At 37.1% G+C, this 20544-nt stretch overlaps 4 protein-coding genes across 4 annotated transcripts; 1 reads left to right on the forward strand and 3 right to left on the reverse strand.

The window, feature by feature from the left end:
- Positions 1 to 928: 928 nt before the first annotated feature.
- LOC146321716 (apoptosis-associated speck-like protein containing a CARD) lies at positions 929 to 4587 on the reverse strand. The gene is made up of 3 exons (XM_084725856.1): positions 4566 to 4587; positions 1699 to 1976; positions 929 to 949 (listed from the first exon to the last, which is right to left on the reverse strand). The coding sequence occupies exons 1-3, from the start codon at positions 4585 to 4587 to the stop codon at positions 929 to 931; spliced, it is 321 nt and encodes a 106-aa protein (XP_084581982.1).
- A 2574-nt stretch (positions 4588 to 7161) lies between these two features.
- On the forward strand, positions 7162 to 12546 carry dnajc28 (DnaJ (Hsp40) homolog, subfamily C, member 28). The gene is made up of 2 exons (XM_084726980.1): positions 7162 to 7537; positions 9256 to 12546. Exon 2 carries the CDS (start codon positions 9269 to 9271, stop codon positions 10430 to 10432), a length of 1164 nt encoding a protein of 387 aa, XP_084583106.1. The 5' UTR covers positions 7162 to 7537; positions 9256 to 9268; the 3' UTR covers positions 10433 to 12546.
- Positions 11309 to 15461, reverse strand: LOC146321718 (potassium voltage-gated channel subfamily E member 1-like). Its single transcript, XM_084726982.1, has 2 exons — positions 14638 to 15461; positions 11309 to 13047 (listed from the first exon to the last, which is right to left on the reverse strand). Exon 2 carries the CDS (start codon positions 13011 to 13013, stop codon positions 12591 to 12593), a length of 423 nt encoding a protein of 140 aa, XP_084583108.1. The 5' UTR covers positions 13014 to 13047; positions 14638 to 15461; the 3' UTR covers positions 11309 to 12590.
- A 6-nt stretch (positions 15462 to 15467) lies between these two features.
- On the reverse strand, positions 15468 to 19446 carry LOC146321719 (sodium channel regulatory subunit beta-1). Its single transcript, XM_084726981.1, has 6 exons — positions 19077 to 19446; positions 18299 to 18465; positions 17409 to 17643; positions 16833 to 16992; positions 15936 to 15989; positions 15468 to 15812 (listed from the first exon to the last, which is right to left on the reverse strand). Exons 1-5 carry the CDS (start codon positions 19117 to 19119, stop codon positions 15944 to 15946), a joined length of 651 nt encoding a protein of 216 aa, XP_084583107.1. The 5' UTR covers positions 19120 to 19446; the 3' UTR covers positions 15468 to 15812; positions 15936 to 15943.
- Positions 19447 to 20544: the final 1098 nt, after the last annotated feature.

The following is a 20544-nucleotide window of genomic DNA, read 5'->3' on the forward strand; positions in this document are numbered from 1 at the left end:
CTGTATAATCTTATTTATGATGTTAATAAAAGAAGACAGATTCTTAACATATGAGACACATGTTAAGAGACAGTTTAATGTTTTTGTCTTTATTGTCTTACTCTTAGGTCCTGAGCTGCTGTCTGACAGCTGCTGCACCAGATCAGTCCTCTTCATCTTCTTTAAAACTTCCTTGGTTATGTCCACAGACTTTTGGCCATAATGCTGCACCATTAAAAACACTGTGTCCTGCATGTCACCTGTCATCAGCTGCATCAACTGGAAGTCTGAGTCACGTGTGTGGAGGTAAAGTGAACGTGGGAGGGCTTCCTTAAACATCTCAAGCTCTCTGTCACTCAAATCTTTCAGTGTTTCCAAAAGCAGCTCTATAATAGACGTCATCATTTCCACCTGGTAAAATTCAAAGAAAATGTTCATGAGGTAAAAATATTATATTTCATCATTCATCAATGTTTGTGTTTTAGAAATGTGGATATGGTCTGAGCGCATCAGCCACATATTACATACATATTTATTCTCTTTTACATGTATATTATTTTCCTAAGAAGGTTTGTAACTTTATTTTACAGTCTGAGTCAAACTCTTTTAAATACTGAGCTACAAAAACTGCAATAAGCCTCTTGATTTCTTTTTATCTTGATTGTGAATTTTTATTTCCATCAAAGTCAAATAAACAAATCAAGAAAAACAAAAGATTAGTAACATTAAGGTTGTTGATAAATAACTTGAATACATGAATATAAAACCTCATGTGTAAATTATGTAGTTTGATCAGTTCAGTTTTTGAGAAAATGATTTCAACAAAATCAAAATTTTGTTTGTATCATGATTTATTATGTTCAAGATGAAGACGATTTTAGATCTTCATGTACTGAATAAAAGCTGCTCTGTGTAAAGTCAGAGTGATGTGACATACTCACTCTCTGGTTCAGTGAAGGCTGCTGCTTCCCTGAGGGAAAACAAATTTTAAAAAGACTTCTTAGTAATTTATGAAACATCAGGCTTTATAAACATTTATAATAAAAAGGCTTTCATTCCAAAGTGACACAACAGTGTATGTCACTGTTGTGTTGAATGGTTGCAGATGTTTGTTATTGCAATATGCAGAAACTTAAAATGTGATTAAAAAACAATGTTCCTCCAACTGATGTACTTATCTATTTTTCCGTAATAGAATATAAAACTTCTGAGCTACGTGTGTGTGTGTGTGTGTGTGTGTGTGTGTGTGTGTGTGTGTGTGTGTGTGACAGTTTTGTGTTTTTCACATATTTCTGTCTTCTTTGCTTTACCTTCAGTTCCTGAGCTGAACTCCACACACTCTTGGCTGTACGTATCTACCATCAGCTCCACCACGTCCTGTGTGTTTGTCACTTCTTGTTGCCTCCTTGAGAAGAGTGGGAAACTTTTCTCCGATTCAATGAGGGACTTGAATTCTTCAAGCTCCTCAGAACTCAAATCATTCAACATTTCAGAAAGCTTTTTCTTAGCCATCACTGTTTCTACCTGTGAATTTGAATTTATAGTAATAATGTTTAATATCATGGAACATTTTAAGTTAAACAGGTTCAAGGATTGATCCTAACAGAGCACCATATATCATTTTAGTTTACTCTGATAAATATTGTAAACACAATAATACTGATTTTGACTTGACCACACTTCCATTAGAATGTTTTATATAACTAAAGATTTACTCACCTGCACTTTATCCAAGACATTCTCTCCTTTGAGGTCAGCAATGAGATTTGGCTCATTTTCTTCAAGGAGTTTGTAGAAGACGTCTTTACCGGCTGTACCAGCTTTCAGGAACGTAGAGTAGAGTGTCCTTGTCTTCTCCTGAGAGGTATGCAGAGCCACAATTTTATCATAACTCTCCTGAGAGATGACTTGTCTGTCGAGGAGTTCATCCAAAATGGGTGCAACTTTGCTTACCCTCTTGATCAGCTCCAACTGATGTTTATCTATAAAGTGGTCGGCTGATGAAAGAGTACAAATTAAATTGATTAGGTTTAGAAAATATATTTAGAAAGGTATATTCAAATGTGTATTGTTATTCACTGGTACATTGTAACAACTTTAAAGGCACAGCCCACCCCAAAATGATTGTTTTGGTATGAGTTTTAGAGAAATTGGCCATAGAGATGTCTGCCTTCTCTCTACTATAATGGGACTAAATGACTTGTGATGCTCAAAGCAGTACACTTGAAAACTCACCACCTGCAGCCTTTTGCACCAACTGAAAATGAGTTTGATCTCAAAGTGAAAAGTCAGCACTTACTACAACATCACAACTACTGAGTTTCATGACAATTCTTATTTTAGTTGTACCATCTCTACTTAGACTATAAATGAACTACACTCCCCAAAAATATAAACACAACTTTTTATGTTCCCATTGGAAGTAAAAGATCTAAGATTTCTTCTAGGCACACAAACGGTTTATTTCTCTCTGAACACAAATTTGTAAAAATCGATGTTAATGAGTACTTTGCCAAGACAGTCCATCCACCTGACAGATGTGACACGTAGAGATGCTGTCTAAACAGCATGATTATTGCACAGGTGTGCTTTGGACTGGCCACAATTAAATTCCAGACTAAAATGTGCAGCTTTATCTTGATAAAAGCATTTATTAGCCATTTAACTATGGCTATTTTTTAACTGAGAATAGCATACAATATCAACATGCTTATGTAACCACTGGTGTCAGGCCTATGGTGTTCTGCGTTGTGTTCTGGCATTTATAATGAAGAGGCAGGAGGCAGGACTGGATCTCTGGTCTCAAATAGTGATCTGGTGAAAATATATTTAAAACAAGTTCATCAGCTGTCAGTGTGTGTGTGTGTGTGTGTGTGTGTGTGTGTGTCTATTCAGCTTTCCTCTCTGTCATTTGGAAAGAGCTTATTTTTTCTTTTTAAATTACAATTCCAAAATAAATACAACCACTGGACACAATCAAGCTCAATCACAAAATATTGTTTGGCATATAAATTAATAATTAATTATAATCAATTACATAGTACAAAAAACATGACCTAAGATCCGTTTTTCATTGCTTCAACAAATATAAACACAGAAAATCAAAATACTAATCCACAATTATATCTAATAACTTTATAACTTCGTAAAATATAACGCCCTGTTGTTGCCATAGAAACCACACCAGCTAGCATCACCTTATATACGTTAGCTAGACTGGTGTTAACTGATCAGAGAAGATTCAAAAACAAAAGAAAAACATCTCCATACCTGATGAAAATATATTTAAAACGGGTTTATCAGCTGTCAGTGTGTGTGTGTGTGTCTGCTCAGCCTTCCTGACAGAGATGAAAAAGCATACAATTCACATACAAGTAGCGTTTGCACAGCGGTTTTGTTAAGCTAGCTTCACAACGACCTCAGCACGCTAACGGTAGCCCAACGTCTCAAAATATAATTAATTAAAAAACAGTATTTAGCGATCTCAAATATTGACAGGATTTTCACAGAATGAAGCTGATATGGTATAGGACAAGATACAACCATTAAACCACGTAGGTATCCCATGTATCGCATTAAAGAAATACAAGTTTATCAGGGCGTATCAGTTAACGCAACTTACCTCTCTGACAGTTGGAAATAGCTCTGACGCGCGTGCACACGCACACACACACACACACACACACAGCGCAGCTATGCTGAACACACACACACACACACACAGCAGGGACACAGGTAGGGGATGTAAACCCAAATACACACTAAAATAAATAAATAGACAAACAAATATGAATGATTTGGTAAAATCCATAAGATATATCTATATTAATCTGATAAATTTCACGAATCTTTGTATTAGGTGATGTAATGTAGGATAGGGTAGACTGGGGACAGTTGCAACGGGGACAGTTACAAGGCTTATTCCTCAAAATCATGCTAGAATGATAGTCATACAGACAAACAAACAAATAAATAAATGGGAATGATTTGGTGACATTCATAAGATTAATCTACATCAATAATTAATCTTACAGTATCTTTAAGGATCCTGTTCTATAGTTGCTTGATCTTGTGTAAAGTCAACATTAACTACAACATCACAACAACTTAGTTTCACACTAGTCTCCCCACTTTGTTTTGTTGCAGCATCTCTACATACATATATAGAAAGGACAACATGAGAACTCTCCAAAACTGATGACAAGACATCTCGATCACCCCCTGGCCAAACTAAACAAACAAACATGGGCCAAACTAAAACATCAAATTACACAGCAAAAAGATTTGTTCCAAAGATGGTTTCTGTCATTTCAGATAGTTTTGATCACCCTGGTATTTGTTCAAGTGGTTAATTTTCTTTCTGATCAGTTTGGCTTTAATTAGTTATTTGATGCTATAAAAAGCAGGTTTCACGATTAATGATTGACAGTTGAGTTCTGGATGTATGGGCAGGAACCTGAAAGCAGGGATCCAACTCTGATCACTACTGTACAGACTATGGCTCTGGTTTTGTACAGTAAAAGAAGGGAAGAAGTGGGAGACACAACGTCCATCTTTATTTATATCATTTGGTGATACGATAATACCTGTGCACCTACCTTCCGCCATTGAATTTACACCAGTTGCTGCCGCTGAGGATCAAGAAGCTGTAAAAAATATGGGGAAGAATTAGACTTCAGAAAAATATTTTTTTCCTAGACTTTGTGCGTACCCCTGTTGGTTCATATACATTTAAATGTTAGACAAAAAGTTGTCTTTCTTCAACAATCAGAGCACGAAGAAGGGAAGAAAAAATACAATGCATTACAACAGGTACACTCCAAACACTGTCAAGCTCAGTTACTGCAAATGTTCAAAAAAAATCAATTGAAATTCAAAGTGCCACAAAATAATCTGCCAATAAGAAAAAAGCTTGTAAATGCAGTAGAAATCCTGTGGCAGGATAAGCTACAATTTTGAACTGATTCAGCCTGAACTGAAGACACAGTTGCAGGACAACCTAGTGATTTAAGTAGATCTGCAAGTAGTTATTATTTTTCATTATAGATTGATCTGCTCATTATTATTCTTAATTAATTAATTATTCCAACATATGTCAGAAAACAGTGAAAAATGTCCATCACTATATTCATCACCAGGGATAAAAGTGAATCCAAAACCCAAAGATACTTAAAAGTCAGTCATATGAAAGAGAAAAGCAGCAAATCCTCACATTTGAATTTAAACCAAATAATGTTTGCCATTTCTGCTTTATAAATGACCTAAACAATGGCTACTTATTATACACTTACCAGTTACTTTTCGATTAATCAACTAATTGTTTCTTTCAAATTCTGTCTCATCTCTATGGCTCAGATTACAAATATTGAGAACGTTTCTTCAAAAGCTGCAATTCCTCCTCTTATGTTCAGTAAAATTCGTTCCGTTGACCAGTGCTCCTCTGCTGAGTATTCATGTAAAGTAAGCCAACCGTTATGCTGGACGTGGAAATTAAACTCACCTGGTGTCTCTCTCCGTCTCGTCTGTCGTCAGTTAGTCTGTCGTAAGGATCATTGATGATTTGTTAACAGACTTAGTTTAAAATCCAGCCATATTTCTACATGAGGATCGTTTAGCAATCTGAAGCCAAAGATAAACTATATAAACTAGTTTCATAATACCTACAGTTTGGTCAGGATACCATCCCTTATTACTCCTCAAACCAACGCCCATTTCACTGCTCATCTCCAAACACTGTACAATTAAGCAGCAAGTCAACAGTGCATACTGTAATAATAACAATAATAATAATATGTTTGTGTTTTTTACACATCACTTGGAATGAAACATAATGTAGGTTAATGATTCTTAATTATTTTACGAACTGCATATTACATTATTTAAAAAAGCATCCACAAGATTTATTTTAATTCTGTTTCTTTTTTGTCTGAACTGAAATATCAAAGCAAAATGCAGCTTTTCACTAGTTTAATTCATTTAACTAATAAATCAGCACTGTTGCTCGATAGCTTCGTTACTTCTGGTTAGATGACCTACTGCTTCATTTTGGTTGTGATTAATTGAACTTTGTGTCACCTGCTTGTTTTTTCAAAAGAGTTTCAAAAGATTAATAAGTAATTTGGGGCTGCACCATTTAAAATTTTGTAAGCCTGACAGTGCTCACAAGACTGTGAAATAAAGTACTTTATCATTGAGAAAGAGGGCCTCGCCTACATGTGGGCAGCTGTTGGTGTATGTAACTGTGGGGCAGGTGTTCAGAGACCTGGGAGCACCTGGAAAAATGTTTTTTTTTTTTACTCTATACACTGAAATCAACCAAATAACTGGACTAAAATGTAGAGACTGGTGGGATATCTGCACAGTACTGCACTGTATCAGCAGCCCGGGGCTCTGGGGGGCCCAATGTGGTTCTCCAGAATACCTGAGGTCGGCTGACACTGTCGGCTCATTTAAATCAGGGCTTAAAACATTACTGTTTACTGCAGCTTACCAGTGAAGTGGATATGTGTCTTCTGATGCTTTTGTTTTATGTTTGCTCTTTAAATGCATTTTCTGTAATGTTTTAAACTATTTATTGTCCTGCTCTTAGCTTTTGTTTTTAATGATCTCAAACGCAATTTTAATGTTCCTTTAATGTTTTTATTTTAATGTATTTTCAAGTTCTGTAAAGCACCTCGAATTGCCTTGTGTATGAATGGTGCTATATAAATTGCCTTGGCTTGCCTCTTTTGCACCTCGGCAGTAGCTCCCTATGGCTTTGACAAAAACATATATTGAAATGAATTATGTTTTTTGTTTGTTTGTTTTTTGTTTTAGCAATTTAATTTTCATTTATCTTTGTTGTAGACCTAAAGCGATACATTCTGCTATTTACACAGAATAAAAAAGAAAAAAAAAAAAGATCAACTAAATGTGTGTCATAGCCCACATGGGGTTGTACTTTTTCCTCCTAATTTTGCTAGTAAATTTCACTTGGCTATACTGTTTATACTGTGTATAGTGAGAAAATTCATAATTTCAAGGCAACTTTCTTCACTAAATTTTTGAAAGGTGAATAAAACTCTTAAGTTTTGAAATAAACTAAAAACAACTTTCTTTTGTTGAGATGATTTACTTCTCCTCTTGAAAATTTTTAACCTTTGATTTTAGAAACAAAAAATAATAATTAAAATGAATGTGAATAATGGTGAATAATTTAACATTTTAAATTGTAACTTTCTATTTTTCTTTTTTACAGTGTAGCAAACGAATTCAACAAAAATATAGAACATAATTGTTGTGGCTTGAAACTGATTTTTATTTTCTTTTTTGGACAAAAATGGCTCTTTTGATGGTTGAGGTTAGTAACACCTCTGGGAAGAATATAAGAATGTGTAGAATGTAAGAATTATAAGAATGTAAGAATAAATCCCTGGAGATTATAATCAACTGTAAAATGAACTTTAATAACAAACGATAGAGGGCAGCAACATACTATTGTAGAGTCTAGTCTGCCCAATCCAGCGAAGAAGAAGAAGAAGAGCCGGTCCAGTACGAAACAACAACAAACCAAACACAGGTAGGTTGGCTTCGAAGTTGTAGGTCATTTAACGTTAACGTGCATTCGTTAATGTGCCATGTGCTGCATTTTTCATTCAGTTTTCATTAGCGTTAAATGTCTTGTTCTGGAAATGACACTGTTTTTAACGTCCTCCTCGGTCGGAGCGTCACCGAGCTAACTGTGCTGAATCCTCCTTCAATATCGTGTCGAGAAGGGAACCTCAGACCCGCGACAGACCTCGCGAGAGTGATAATAATTTTAACCCAAACCACAATCTTTCCCTAGCCTTAACCAGATGTTTTCTGTCCATAACCCATACCCAGATTTTAACCATAGTGTTGTCACCGTATAGAACACAATTAGTTTGTGCGCGGTGAAACAACGCGTACAAGTCTCGCGAGAGTTTCACGATCAGGGGTTCCCTTGTAGATAATACCCTTAGAACGTAACCTTAGTTTTTGTCATGTAACAGTCATTGATGTAGATCTGTTGGTCCTAATGACCAACGTCCAAAATCGCCTTGCTGTTAAATGGAAAAGTATCCTTTAAACAGACATGTGCTGTGATTTGTTACAGTAAATCTTTATCTAGTTTGTCTTCGGCTCTGTTATGGACTTGTCATGACACTGCTGCTACCCAACTGTATGATCTTATCTTTTATGGTAATTGTTGTTAAACTAACTAGCTAACAATAAGAAAACCCTTATAATGATGTATAAATGATTCATAACTAGGTTGTAATCACTTGATAAATCATTAATTAACCGTTTTAACCGTTTTCATTCATTAATATTTGCTCACTATTTTTACTGCTTACTAAAAATTAAACCTATAGCAGGTATAAATGTTGCTGCTGAAGAAGACAAAGTAAGCCAAGTAAGCAATGAGATCTGAGGTTTTACAGTGCTGATAAATGTGGTCTCATTATTTGGCAAGCAAAAGGTCACTGATGTCCTTTTTTAAGTGCTGGAACAGCTTATTAATGATTTATGTAAGTGTTTACAACCTAATTAAATATCTAATTAGAAAACATGTATAAATCATTTATAAGGATAGTCTTATTGTGGAGGGTCTAAAGACCCTCTGTGCGAGACTGTACAAAGTGTAAACTGTGATTTGTGTTGTGATATTGGAATATATAATGTGGTTATTATCAGGGCTGCAACTAATGATTATTTTCATAGTCAATTAATCAGTCAATTAAGTTCTTAATTAATCAACCAATAGTCATTTGCCTATAAAATGTCAGAAAATGGTGAAAAATGTTGATCAGTGTTTCCTGAAGCCCAAGATGACATCTTCATATCTTCTTGTTTTGCCCACAGCCCAAAGATATTCAGTTTAGTGTCACAGAGGGGTGAAAAACAACAACAGAAAATATGTATATTTTGGAAGCTGGAATCAGAGAATTTTGATTTTTTTTCCTTAAAAATAATTACTCAAACTGATTAATATTTTATCAAAATAATTAAATTAATAATTAATTAAATATCACAATACAGTGTTTTTTTGAGAATCAATGCAGTGTCACAAAACATAAAAGCGCAATACTCAAGTGTATCCATATTTTCTTACACCCCATTACCTCCAGTTTATTTGTAGTTCTCATGCCTCCTGAAAAAAAAAAAATTAGTATTTCTGTAAGATATTACCTACCTGACCGAGTGAGCTTGATAATTTTTTTGACTCGTTTTTTTTTTTTTTTTTTTTTATAACCTTTGTTTTTCAATCCACAGTCGTGTTCCAGAGATGAGTTGCATTTCTCACCTCCTGGTTTCTCGTGGCGACTTCTGCCATGGCCGTGTCCTGCTCATCTTGTCTCGACAGTCCCTGTTGTTCAGAGCGCTCGGCTCCGGTCCCCAGATCAGCCGCAGCCTGCAGGAGAGCTACAGGCTTTTACAGCTGCCTGACGAGGCACGCAGCAGTCCTGTGCAGGTGAAAGAGGCTTACTTGCGCTTGGCCAAGCTCTACCACCCCGACTCTGGGGCTCCGACTGCAGATGCAGTGCTGTTCGCTCGTGTGGAGGAGGCCTACCGAGCTGTGCTGGCACATCAGAGCAAGACCAAGCAAAATGAAAGAGAGAAGGAAGTGGACGATGAGGATCCCAGAGGTACAGCACTTGCACACAGACACTACCTCAGCTATGAGGGTGTGGGTTCAGGCACGCCCGGCCAGCGTGAGCGCCAGTACCGACAGATTCGTGTCAACCGGGCATCCGAGCAGGTTTTGGACTACCGGCAGAGGGAGCATGAGAGGGCAGCCGCCGCAGAGGGGGCGCTGGTGGAACGGGACATGCGTCAACGCAGCCGAAAGATCAAGATCACCCAGGCGGTGGAACGGCTTGTGGAGGACCTGATCCAGGAGTCCATGGCCCGAGGAGACTTTAGGAACCTGAGTGGAGCTGGAAAGCCCCTCAACAAGTTTGAGCACAATCCATATGCCGATCCTATGACCCACAACCTCAACCGCATCCTCATAGACAACGGTTACCAGCCGCCCTGGGTCGTCACGCAGCGCGACATCCGGGAGACTACCGCTCACATTAGAAATAGGTTATTGGAGGGGAGGGCCAGACTCGGTGACCCCATGACCCCCAAAGAGCACAGCCAATGGGAGCAGCTGTGTACATCTGTCGAGGAGGATTTGGTGAAACTTAACAAGATAGTGGACAATTACAACCTCATCGTACCGATGCTCAGCATGCAGATGGTTCACTTCAGCTTGTCGCGAGAGATTGACCGCGCGGCGAAAGGAGCCCGTCAACACAGACTGGACCAGCAGAGAGAGAGAGAGAAGGACAGAGAGAGGCGGAAGGATGAGAAAAAAAGAGCAAACGCAGCAGTAACTAAGCCTAAAAATACCAAACAAGGCCTGATGTTTTGGATGAAGAATGTGCTCAGACTGAAACACTAAAACTCTGAATCAAAGTGAACAGAAAAAATATTTGAGATCAGAGGTTTGTTTGTTTGTTTGTTTTGCCTAAACCAATCATTACAGTCCATGGAACAATATTTCACCCACTTATTTCTTCTTTGAAGCAAAGTCAAACTTAACCAGTTTTCTCTGTGTTAGTACTAGGGATTTAACAAAATATCATATATCACAATAAGAAAACACAATACCAACCTGGACTGTGACGGTATATACCGTGAGGTTGGTTGTATTGTCTCATGTGATAAAAATTCCTTGTAGTAGATTTAATTTATATTATTTTAATACTCTAATTTTATAAAAAAGGACTGCTATTGTTTTGTTCTGCAGTTGTACAAACATAATTCAAACATTCGTTGCCAAAGACAGTTCATGCCAGTTTTTTTCACATGCGTAGTTCATGGCTGCTACTTTTATTATATTTTATTATAGAAGGAAGGCGGAAAAACTTTTAAATTAAAAGGAAAAACTAATTTTATACAAACAAAAAATGCTGTACACACCAAATTTAAATGTAATTAATTGAAAATGGCATTTCTTCAAGTTTTGTTTTTAAATATCACCATAAATATCAGATTGTGAACTTTGTATTGTATTATGCATTGACATTGTCCTACATTCAGTTTTTGAAAATTGAAAAAGTCAAATTTAATCATGGATTTGAAGAATCGTGACACCCCTAGTATCGTTTAGGGCTGTGTATGGGCAAGAATCTAGCAACAATAAATATCATGACACAGAGGTTACAATTCAGTATGTTGTGATATATATGATATTATAAGCATGGTGATGTGTAGCTATTTTTTAAATCTAATTTTAGGAAAACTGTCATCATATGATGAACACACCACCATTAACTATTAAATTAGAACAGTGAAAATAGTAAACAACACTGCTAACACGCGGTTGTGGGTTTAAACAAAACAAAATGAACCACTGTCAGGAATATTTGCACGTACTACGATATCACAGCAGTGTTTTGAGAATCGATATGGTAAGAAATTCTAATATCTCAATACTCAAGTGTATCAATAATTTCTTACACCCCCAGACATTTAATCACTATCTTATCAAGATGGCAATATGGCCAAGATCAGTATCCAAATCACAGTACCAGAACAAGATCAGCATTATATTGAAGTACTGTAGTATTGCATAGAGGCCCTGGCCTACAAATCTTGTTCTTTAGATGAAAAAAAAAAATGTTTGTTTGGTCTAGACTCCAAAAAATATCACATCATTATGATTTTAAAGTCCACCTGCAGTCATCATTTAAACAATATAAAATGCTCTGCAATAAGTAATACATTGTGTCCGATATGGGTTTTCTTTGTTTTTGTTTTTTTTTGCAAAATGAGTTCAAATACCTTGTTAAAATGGCTTACATATATAGCAATACACCTTGCTGGTATTTAGTATTCCAGGATTCATGAATATGCAAATAGTCCCCACCCTCTCCACACACCCCAACCCATACCCCAAAGCAGCTGCTACTAATGATCTGTATAGCACCACCCTCTCAGTTAACACGATAGGTTTATGATCCATGATACCCAGCATGACTGAATCTGTTTTTATGAGACTGTCCTTGTTTATTGCAGGTTCAAAGCTCAGACGTGGCGTTAACTGCTCCTGATTTGTCTTGTAACACATCAAAAACACCACATAGACATGTTAACAAGTTCAAAAATGAGATTTTCACTGGAAGGAGTCTTTAATAGTTTTTTTTTTTCAGTAAAAATGAAAATTGTAATCCAAAAATGATCATTCTCACTAAGTGTATCACATATCGCAATCACAGTTTCAGTCAAAATGAAGCAATATGACTTCTTTACCATAACATGCAGCCCTACCCCCTGGTATTGTTACATCCCTAGTTACTGCTGTTACTGTCCAGATGTGCAGGATTGTCTTCAGCTGTTAATGGAAGAACTGTATTGAGCAACCTTGGTTGTGTGACTGTAAAGTGTGAGGAACCGTATGTGTTGATAACAACATGAGGCATTTATATGATACAAGTTGTTTCTGTGAAATTACTGATCTGACACTGTAACTTTTGGTTGCTATGTGACATTAAAAGTTAAGGTGATTAAATATTTTGTGTTACAGAGGTTTACATTATTCGATCAGGGGAATGTCTCTAGTTGGGCAGCGGCTCCAGCGTTGCAGGGTTGCAGATGACGATGGGCTCTTTGCTTCTGGCTCCGTTACCTGCAGCCTCACTGCTCAGAGCCTGAGCGACGGCCCTGGACGGGGTCATCACCTTGGTCCAGTCGTGGGCGATGTACTGGTGGTATGGATCATGAGAGCCCTCCAGCTTCCTGGAGCGAATGTAGCTGAGCATGATGCCAAATGTGAAAAAGCTGAACATGCCAACCACCAGAAGGATGTACATCATACCCTGAGACTGAGAGTGGGCCCTGGCTCCAGTCACCGGGTGCGCAGCCTGCTGGGTGGTGTAGTTCTGAGGTACCGGTGGAGGCAGGATGCTTGTGCTGTTGAGACAGCGCTGGAGGAAGGAGAGCAGGAGTGACTGCAGATCAGTGGTGTTGATGCGTGACATGGCTGCCCTCTGCTGGACGCTCAGCAAACTGCAACTGGGAAGGAGGAAGAGGAGACTGTAAGAAAAAAGAAGAACATACTGTATACATGACATACTCTATTTCACTATCATCATTATTAAAGGTATTAATTATTCTAGTTATTAGCAAAATGCCTCATAGTTAAAAAAATCATTAATTTTTTAATTAAAATACTCCATAGATTACATTCTAATCTAACAATCCATAACTCTTGGAATTGTCTTGCTTTCAAAGCATTAAGTTGATAAATATTGGCATATAATTAATTAAGAAATAAATGTCCATATCCTCATATTGCTTTTTATTCCACCTCCCTCTTATTTAAATTTTTATTTTCAACTAATTTAAGTTTTATTAATGAACCCCGCCACCATGTTAACCAGGGAGCACTGAGTGATAAGAAACTGGAAAAAAGGGTTAGTTAGTTGTTTTGCATGGAAATAGAAACTCTTAACATTCAAAATATTTTTAAAATGTCAGTTAAGTTGAAGGGAATAATCAATACTAGAATATTATACATACAGATTGATATTCCAGTGTATTATAATAATATTATAATATTAAAATTAAGTTCATGTGTAAAAATGTGCTTAGATAAAATCAAAAAGAAGTACTCTTGACATTACTGCATTACATTTTAGAAGTTCTTTTTTTCCTGACTAGAAGAGTGAAAATACCCACCAGACAACCCAAAAAGAATATTTGGATGTAACTTCTTTGTAATTACTAACTGTAATTTCACAACATATTTTTTGTCAACAACAGTGATGGATTACAATATATTTATTTTTATTTTAATTACATGTAAGTAGTAACTCTCCAGTGCTGCTAATATACTATTAGACATTTGTGTGAAATTAGTGTACGAATTCTTGAGTTAAAATGTGCTTTATCAGGACACACTGAACTTTGACCTCTGACAATCAAAATCTAAGCTGTTCATTCTTGAGTCCAAGCTGTGATCTGTGCAAAGTTTGAAGAAAGTCCCTCAGTGTTTTTGAGATATCCCAGTCACAAGGGTGGGATTATACCTGGTGGAACCAATAATGATAACAGCAAGCAACTTAGGGCATATATACATATATCTATCTATCTATATATTTAAATCTATAGTTACATCTGTATCTGTATAATTATTTCAGCAGATATACATGAGGGGATCCCTGGTATATTTTCTATCCTGGAAGGGGTCCTTGGTTGCAAAACAAAAATTGACAACCTCTAATTTAGTGTGATTAATGTTTTAAATTATCCCTCATAACCTGCTTGCAACACCCCAACAGACCCATAAGAACAGCTTGATTCTGGAGTTAATTGAATTTCATATAAAATGTCATGAAATAAGAAGGAAAAAATAATTTTAGGATTTCTTAGAGACCCTTAGCATGTTGTCTTGTATTCAAAGTAAACACTGAAATGTATTCTCTGCCTCCTATCAATAAATATGAGCATGAATGCTGGATTCACTCATTTTTCTTAATCTTGACCGATGTAAATTGGGAAACAGTTAGTTCTGGTGTTATGAGAGTGAAGGTGAAGTGATAGATAAACTGATTCCTGCAAATGTCATTATTCAAGCTTTGTCTGGTAGAAAGAAAAGCCTACCTTTCAAGGATCTGGAATCAGTTCCCTCCTGTCACTGCAACAACAGGCGTCGATCATTTAAAGACCTGTGTCTCCAGCAGGACTAGAGGCAACTTCACATTGAAGAGAAATGTACCCCCTCTCTCTTAGACATAATGTGCCCTCCTTCATGCTCAGGCTTTTACACAAAGGAGATATCCAGCATGTTCAACATGTCAACACGTTTAATGAAATGAGGAGGTCACAGGGCAAGGTCAAAAGCTCAGTGTAGTAAGGCGGTGGTGCAGCATGACTCAAACCACTGAAGTGAACAGTTTAGAGCTGATGATGATGTTGTCTTTACATCAGATGATTCAAGCATTGGTATTCTGGTAATATGTCATGGAAATCATAAGAAAAATATGTGTTGAAACTATATCTGTCTTGTGAAGACAGTACGAGGTCGGTTGTATCGTCTCATGTGTTTAAACGAATGTTCACATTTTGCAGTGGGAGCAGGAGCGTGTGGTGATTCTCAGGACGGTGTCGGGCTGCAGCAGGAGAACAAAGCTGCTTTCAGACCAGACGTAGTTTGAACAATCTGCAGCACAGCTCAGACTAGATTGAGTTACAACACAGTCACCTCCAAATGTCCTTTAACTCATGGTTGTAGTTGTGTGTGTTGCCTGAAACCTACAATACACTTTGTAGTTTTATATATACACGTTATTCATTCATATTATCCTTGATATACATATATACGTAAGTAATACATTTATATAAGTAAATTAATCATTTGAAATAAAAGCAAATCCAAATAAAAAATAGGCAGAGCAAGACAGAACAGCAATCATATTTCAGAGTTTTCAGTTCATCACATCTAACACGGGCTAATTTAAACCAGTTGCTCTTCTTTTAATGAAGAAATACTCTCCAGCTCTGATATAACTGACAGTATCTATGCCAACCTCTTCAGGAGACGCCACTGTTTGTTTTAAATTAGTTACTTCCAAGGACGCTTCTCACTGAAACAGCACCCGTATCGGCCAGCAGTCCCTCCTAGGACGCTGATTGGCTGCACCACTTTTAGTGCGGACACAAATGAATAGGTTGAAGACTATGCAGGTGTTCAAACTCAGCCTCTCACACAGTAACCCTTGTTAGCAGAATCATGGCACAAAAATGAAGCTTGACTCTCGCAGAGATGATCTTCTTACCTGGTGGATACAACATGACAAAAAAACAGTGATATGCTTTCATATATATCACATTAACACATTTTTCTACATCAGATGTTATGTATATGTATAATGGTGACCTGAAAGATAAAACAAACTCACCAGTAATGTTACTCTAGCTGCACCCCGTCACAGGTGTCTTTTGATTCCAACAGTCTAGAATTATGAAAATAAAAGCTGAATTATTTAGATATGAGAAACAGCAGGGAGAGAATCTTTAAAGAATAACAAAAAATGTACTCACTTTATTTCTTAAACATAATCAGTGCATTTTTTTCTGCTAAATCAAGCTGATTGCACCATCAGAATTAACATATCGTTTTTAAATTGTATATTATTATTGAAGACATCAAAACTATGAGATAACATATTTTCAAAGCAAAATATTTTAAATTTTAAATTCCTTAAAAGCAAGATACTCCCACACACTGTCTTCTGCACTTGCAATCCAAGATTCAATCACAACAATGTGAGAACTACTTACCTTATTCCTTTACATTCTTAAACCTGTCATTCTACAGGTGTGCAGGAGTTTTTGCTCTGAAATAATTTTAGATTTTTCAAAGTAGCTATGTTTTGCTTTGGTGACAGCTTTGCACACTGCTGGTATAATCTGAGCCATGTTTTTAAAAATAAATAAAAAAACATCTAGTGGCTTTTGACTGGTACTATATACAGCGTACTGTACTAAAATGGTAAAATAAAAGCTTCAAGGTAGAGTTGGTAGGATTTGTCCAAGCTGTTTTGTAAATGCACCAGAACATCCCAGGATGTCAAATACCAACATTTTGGCTCAGCGAAACATCCCAAGCACAGCAAAATAAAGAGAAAAATAAGGAAATACAGGCAGACAACAGGGTCTCTGCTGCACCACTACTCACTTCTAGTGGGTCGTAACTGATGACCAAAAGGGATTATGTTAATATGGATCTATACATAATTTCTTAGGAAATTGTTGCATTTTATGTCTTTAAATCACATGAAAGGCGAGTGACTCACCCTGCCTGAGCCTTGAGAGCTTTACGGGCCTCCCGAGCTTCGTGCTCCTCTGAAATCTTCTTGTAACAGTAGACAAGAACCACGATGAGCCACAGCTGCAGAACCACGATCAACACGAACATCATTATCTCTGAGATCACCGCTGTCAGCTCCCGATTGGCTGTGAAAGAGGAACCAACAACATAGAAATTATAGAGGAATCATGTCCACAAGGTATAAGACTGTACTTCCTGTGCAGACACACACAAAAATTTGAAGGCAAAGTTCAGTGGTTGAGATAAGCCTGAACATGCAGAGCCACAGTGTTGCATTAAGAGAGTTTTCTAATAAAAAATACTAAAAGATCAAAAGTGTTTTCTATATCAAACCAGTGGTTTCCAATCATGACTTCTTACAAAAAGCACTTGAGTCTAAGGGCCCACAATTCACAAATTGGGTTGTTTAAGGGAACATTATCCAATATTTCACAAAAAAGCAAAGATTAACTTTCTTCTTTCCTGTCTTATTAATTAAGATTTTAAATGAATGACTTGCATAAATGAATGCCAGCATTTTCACAGGTACTCCCCACCTTACCTACAGCCACCACGCTGAGCTCCACCTCCTTCTCCACAGTGACGTGCCCATCATACTGTGGCAGGAAGAGGGTGCGGTGGATTGTGCAGCGGTACGTCCCTGTGTCATTGAAGGTGACGTTATGAATGTAAATGGCCCCTGTCTGAATATCGTCGTCTAGAGTCCCGCGCCATTCCAGACGTTTGCTGAAATCCTCATGGAGGATGTTGGCACTGGGGTGGTCATAGTGGAAAATCTGACAGAGGAGAGAAAGGAAACTAATTATACAACATGATAATGTGTACTCTTGCTGCCCTTCCAATGGAAGACATTTGATAAAGTGCCCTTTAAGGTAGCCCAATGTCCAACATGTGCTAAAGTGGCGTCTAGGTTGGCCCAATGTCCAAGAAAATGCAATAAAGTGCCCTCTAGGGTGCTTTTCCAGTTGACATACCACTGTACAGTGTCTTCTAGGATGCCCCTGGACAAAACATAATGCCCTGCAGGGTGCCCCTCCAGTAGATAAAACAAAATGAAGTGCCCTCTAGAGTGCTCTTCAAGTGGACAAAAAAAATGTAACATGCTTTCTAGAGTACCGTTCAGATAGATGAAACATGATAAAGTGTTCTCTAGACAAAACGTGAAAAAGTGACCTCCAGGGTGCCTTTCTAGTAGAGAAAATGTGATGCAGTACCACAGGCTGCCAAAGTAGAAAATTAGTTGGCCTCTAAATGATTAAATACTTAATAGTTCCCTGTTTGTTTTTATTACAGAGGTGTAGTAGTCGGTGTACTTTAGTATCACTTTAATCTAAACCAGACAGCCTGAAGATCGACGTTGGTAGAGAACCCCTTTCATTCACAAACCCCAACCAGGTTTAACATTTCCTTCAAAGAACTCTGTGAACTCACCTGCCTGAACTCTTCCTCTCCCAGCGGTCTGAAGTGCCAGTCTACGGTGGCTCGGGCAGAGACCTCCTCTCTTCTTTTACAGGAGATGCATCCCAGCAAGAATCCTCCTCCTGCCACGGCTTCAGTCAGGGAGTCCACCTCTGAACAGCCGCCATGACACTGAGACACTGAAGGGAAAAAGAGAAGAAGACAAGACGAAAACAAAGACACAGGAGTAGAAAAATTTAATGATTTAATAATTAAAATGCACAAGAAGCAGTGGGAAAAGGAGGCAGTGATGCAAGAGGGGAGAAGAAGGAGACCAAGAACATGCAAGTGTATTAAAGTGCCAACCTTTCATGCACTATTGAGACTTTATCTAACTTGATAGAAACATATGTTTAATTTAGGGATAGCTATAAGTAAGTATGCTGTAAGTTAAGTCTAATTCAGTGCTTGTCGCTGTCAGCATTGTGTATTTATCAAGAACTAGATGCTGCACTGCCCATGTGTTTTTGACACATGGGTATAAAGGATGTTCTCTGTTTAGAGCTCTTACAAGGCAAGTTTATTTGATCTTTCAACAATAAAACAATTCAAAATGCTTTACACAAGACATGAAAAGAAATTAAGTAATACATAAACACTAAAAACACTACAGTTAATAGGGAAAAAAAAGGTATTTTTGATTTTAGTGTGAACTATCCCTTTAAGAAATCCACATCACATGCAGCTTCAACCACCAACATCAATAGTGTCTCATAAATAAAAGTAAAGACATAAATGATTTTGAACTTACCGAAAAGACTGAGGACAACTAACAGAAACAAGTGGTATATCATTTCTGCTGCAGCTGACAGCCAGCCTTTGAACAAAATATTGAACTTTCCTTGATATAAACCTGTGGAAAAATATCTGTGGCGATTAAGGTATGATTATATTACTGACATAATGCCTCTTGATTCCTGATTAATCTCTTGTCCTTTACAAACAGGTCCACTCTTAAATCCAGACTGTCAGTCCATTGGTTTAACAATCTTGCATTTCACATGTAAGCCTAAGAAAAAAAAAAGTAAATGTTTACCAAAAAAACTTCTCCGTGTTTCTTCACAGTACTTTTAAATCTCCCCTGCAGTCCCGTCTGACTTTAAGGCGGCTATATTTAGAGCGTGTGAATGCAGGAGAGTTGGATGTTGCGCGACCGGCAGGAAACCTGAGATGATGAGATCTGATCCATGACTACACAGCATGACCGTCTAACACCAGACTACAGCCATGTTTCCTCTGATTTATACATTAACAGAGGAAAGCTCGCTCAAACAGGGAACGTCTGGGACATCCTAAAGTTTTTTGTTGTTGCTGTTTTTCTTTCTTAGTGGTGCATTATTATAAATATTCAATATAATATATCAGTTATTGGTGTATAGCTTCAAATGTTACATAATTTTCTTGTCTCGTTATTATCTTTGCCAAATTGCATTCATTCTCTTCTATATACTGGGTTTTATATTCATTCTTTAATAAAATAAAAAGGAGCAGCAGGTCGGACATGCAAAACCATCCCTGACATATTTTGTTAAACAAATCCTTTTGTACAAACACGTGCTCAGAGTGGAGCTTAAATGGATAGCTCTACATAAGTTTGTTTTAATGCAATATAGCTCTGCTCTCCTGCCCTGTCAACAGGTCAGAGGTCATCTATAGAACCCTGCAGCTGGCAGCGGTTTCATGTTTTACTCAAGGGCACTTCAACAGAAATGAAGCGTTTGCTCAATCACTCTGAATGTTACTTGAAAAATACAGTATCTTACTTTCTCAGTGAGTCAGCAAGTCTGTACTGGTGAAAATGTTTGTTTTGTTTTACTTTATATTTTTCTATTGAGGATTTGAATAATACTTTCTGTATTATTTCATGTAGTGAGCTGACTTCATCTGGTATCTTAATTCTAAATCCCTCACTGTTAAAGACTAAAAACCAGCTTTGATCAGGGCTGTGAAAACTTCAGTAGCCTAATCAAGTCTCCTCAAGCTGTAATAAATTACAGCTACTTGCGCTTTAATTGAGCATTTTTTTTAGGTAAGGTTCAAGTCTGTGAATTTACTTAAGTTTGGATTACACTATGAAATAAACATAGCAACTTTTAAAAAGTAAAAGTTTGCTAATGAGTAGCACTACAATTTGAATAAATATTTAAACTTTTCATTTACATTTTTTATATTTCAGTAATGTAGCAGTTCTTTTGCTTGAGTAGGGGAGAGCTGGGTAA

This window comes from Lutjanus erythropterus, chromosome 9 (assembly GCF_056507025.1).
Source record: "Lutjanus erythropterus isolate fLutEry1 chromosome 9, fLutEry1.hap2, whole genome shotgun sequence".
NCBI classification, from domain to species: domain Eukaryota; kingdom Metazoa; phylum Chordata; class Actinopteri; order Lutjaniformes; family Lutjanidae; genus Lutjanus; species Lutjanus erythropterus.

What these genes read in the sequence shown, in the direction of transcription:
- LOC146321716 (XM_084725856.1), bottom strand. Translation starts at nt 4,587, where the DNA reads ATGGCGGAAGGTAGGTGCACAG. An exon ending in GGCGGAAGGTAGGTGCACAG is followed by an intron (nt 1,977 to 4,565) that starts GTATTATCGTAT and finishes CTCTTTCATCAG; the next exon opens with CCGACCACTTTATAGATAAA. An exon ending in ATGTCTTGGATAAAGTGCAG is followed by an intron (nt 950 to 1,698) that starts GTGAGTAAATCT and finishes GTTTTCCCTCAG; the next exon opens with GGAAGCAGCAGCCTTCACTG.
- dnajc28 (XM_084726980.1), top strand. Translation starts at nt 9,269, where the DNA reads ATGAGTTGCATTTCTCACCTCCTGGTTTCTCGTGGCGACTTCTGCCAT.
- LOC146321718 (XM_084726982.1), bottom strand. Translation starts at nt 13,013, where the DNA reads ATGTCACGCATCAACACCACTGATCTGCAGTCACTCCTGCTCTCCTTC.
- LOC146321719 (XM_084726981.1), bottom strand. Translation starts at nt 19,119, where the DNA reads ATGATATACCACTTGTTTCTGTTAGTTGTCCTCAGTCTTTTCG. An exon ending in AGTTGTCCTCAGTCTTTTCG is followed by an intron (nt 18,466 to 19,076) that starts GTAAGTTCAAAA and finishes TTTTCCCTTCAG; the next exon opens with TGTCTCAGTGTCATGGCGGC. An exon ending in GCTCAGCGTGGTGGCTGTAG is followed by an intron (nt 16,993 to 17,408) that starts GTAAGGTGGGGA and finishes CCTCTTTCACAG; the next exon opens with CCAATCGGGAGCTGACAGCG.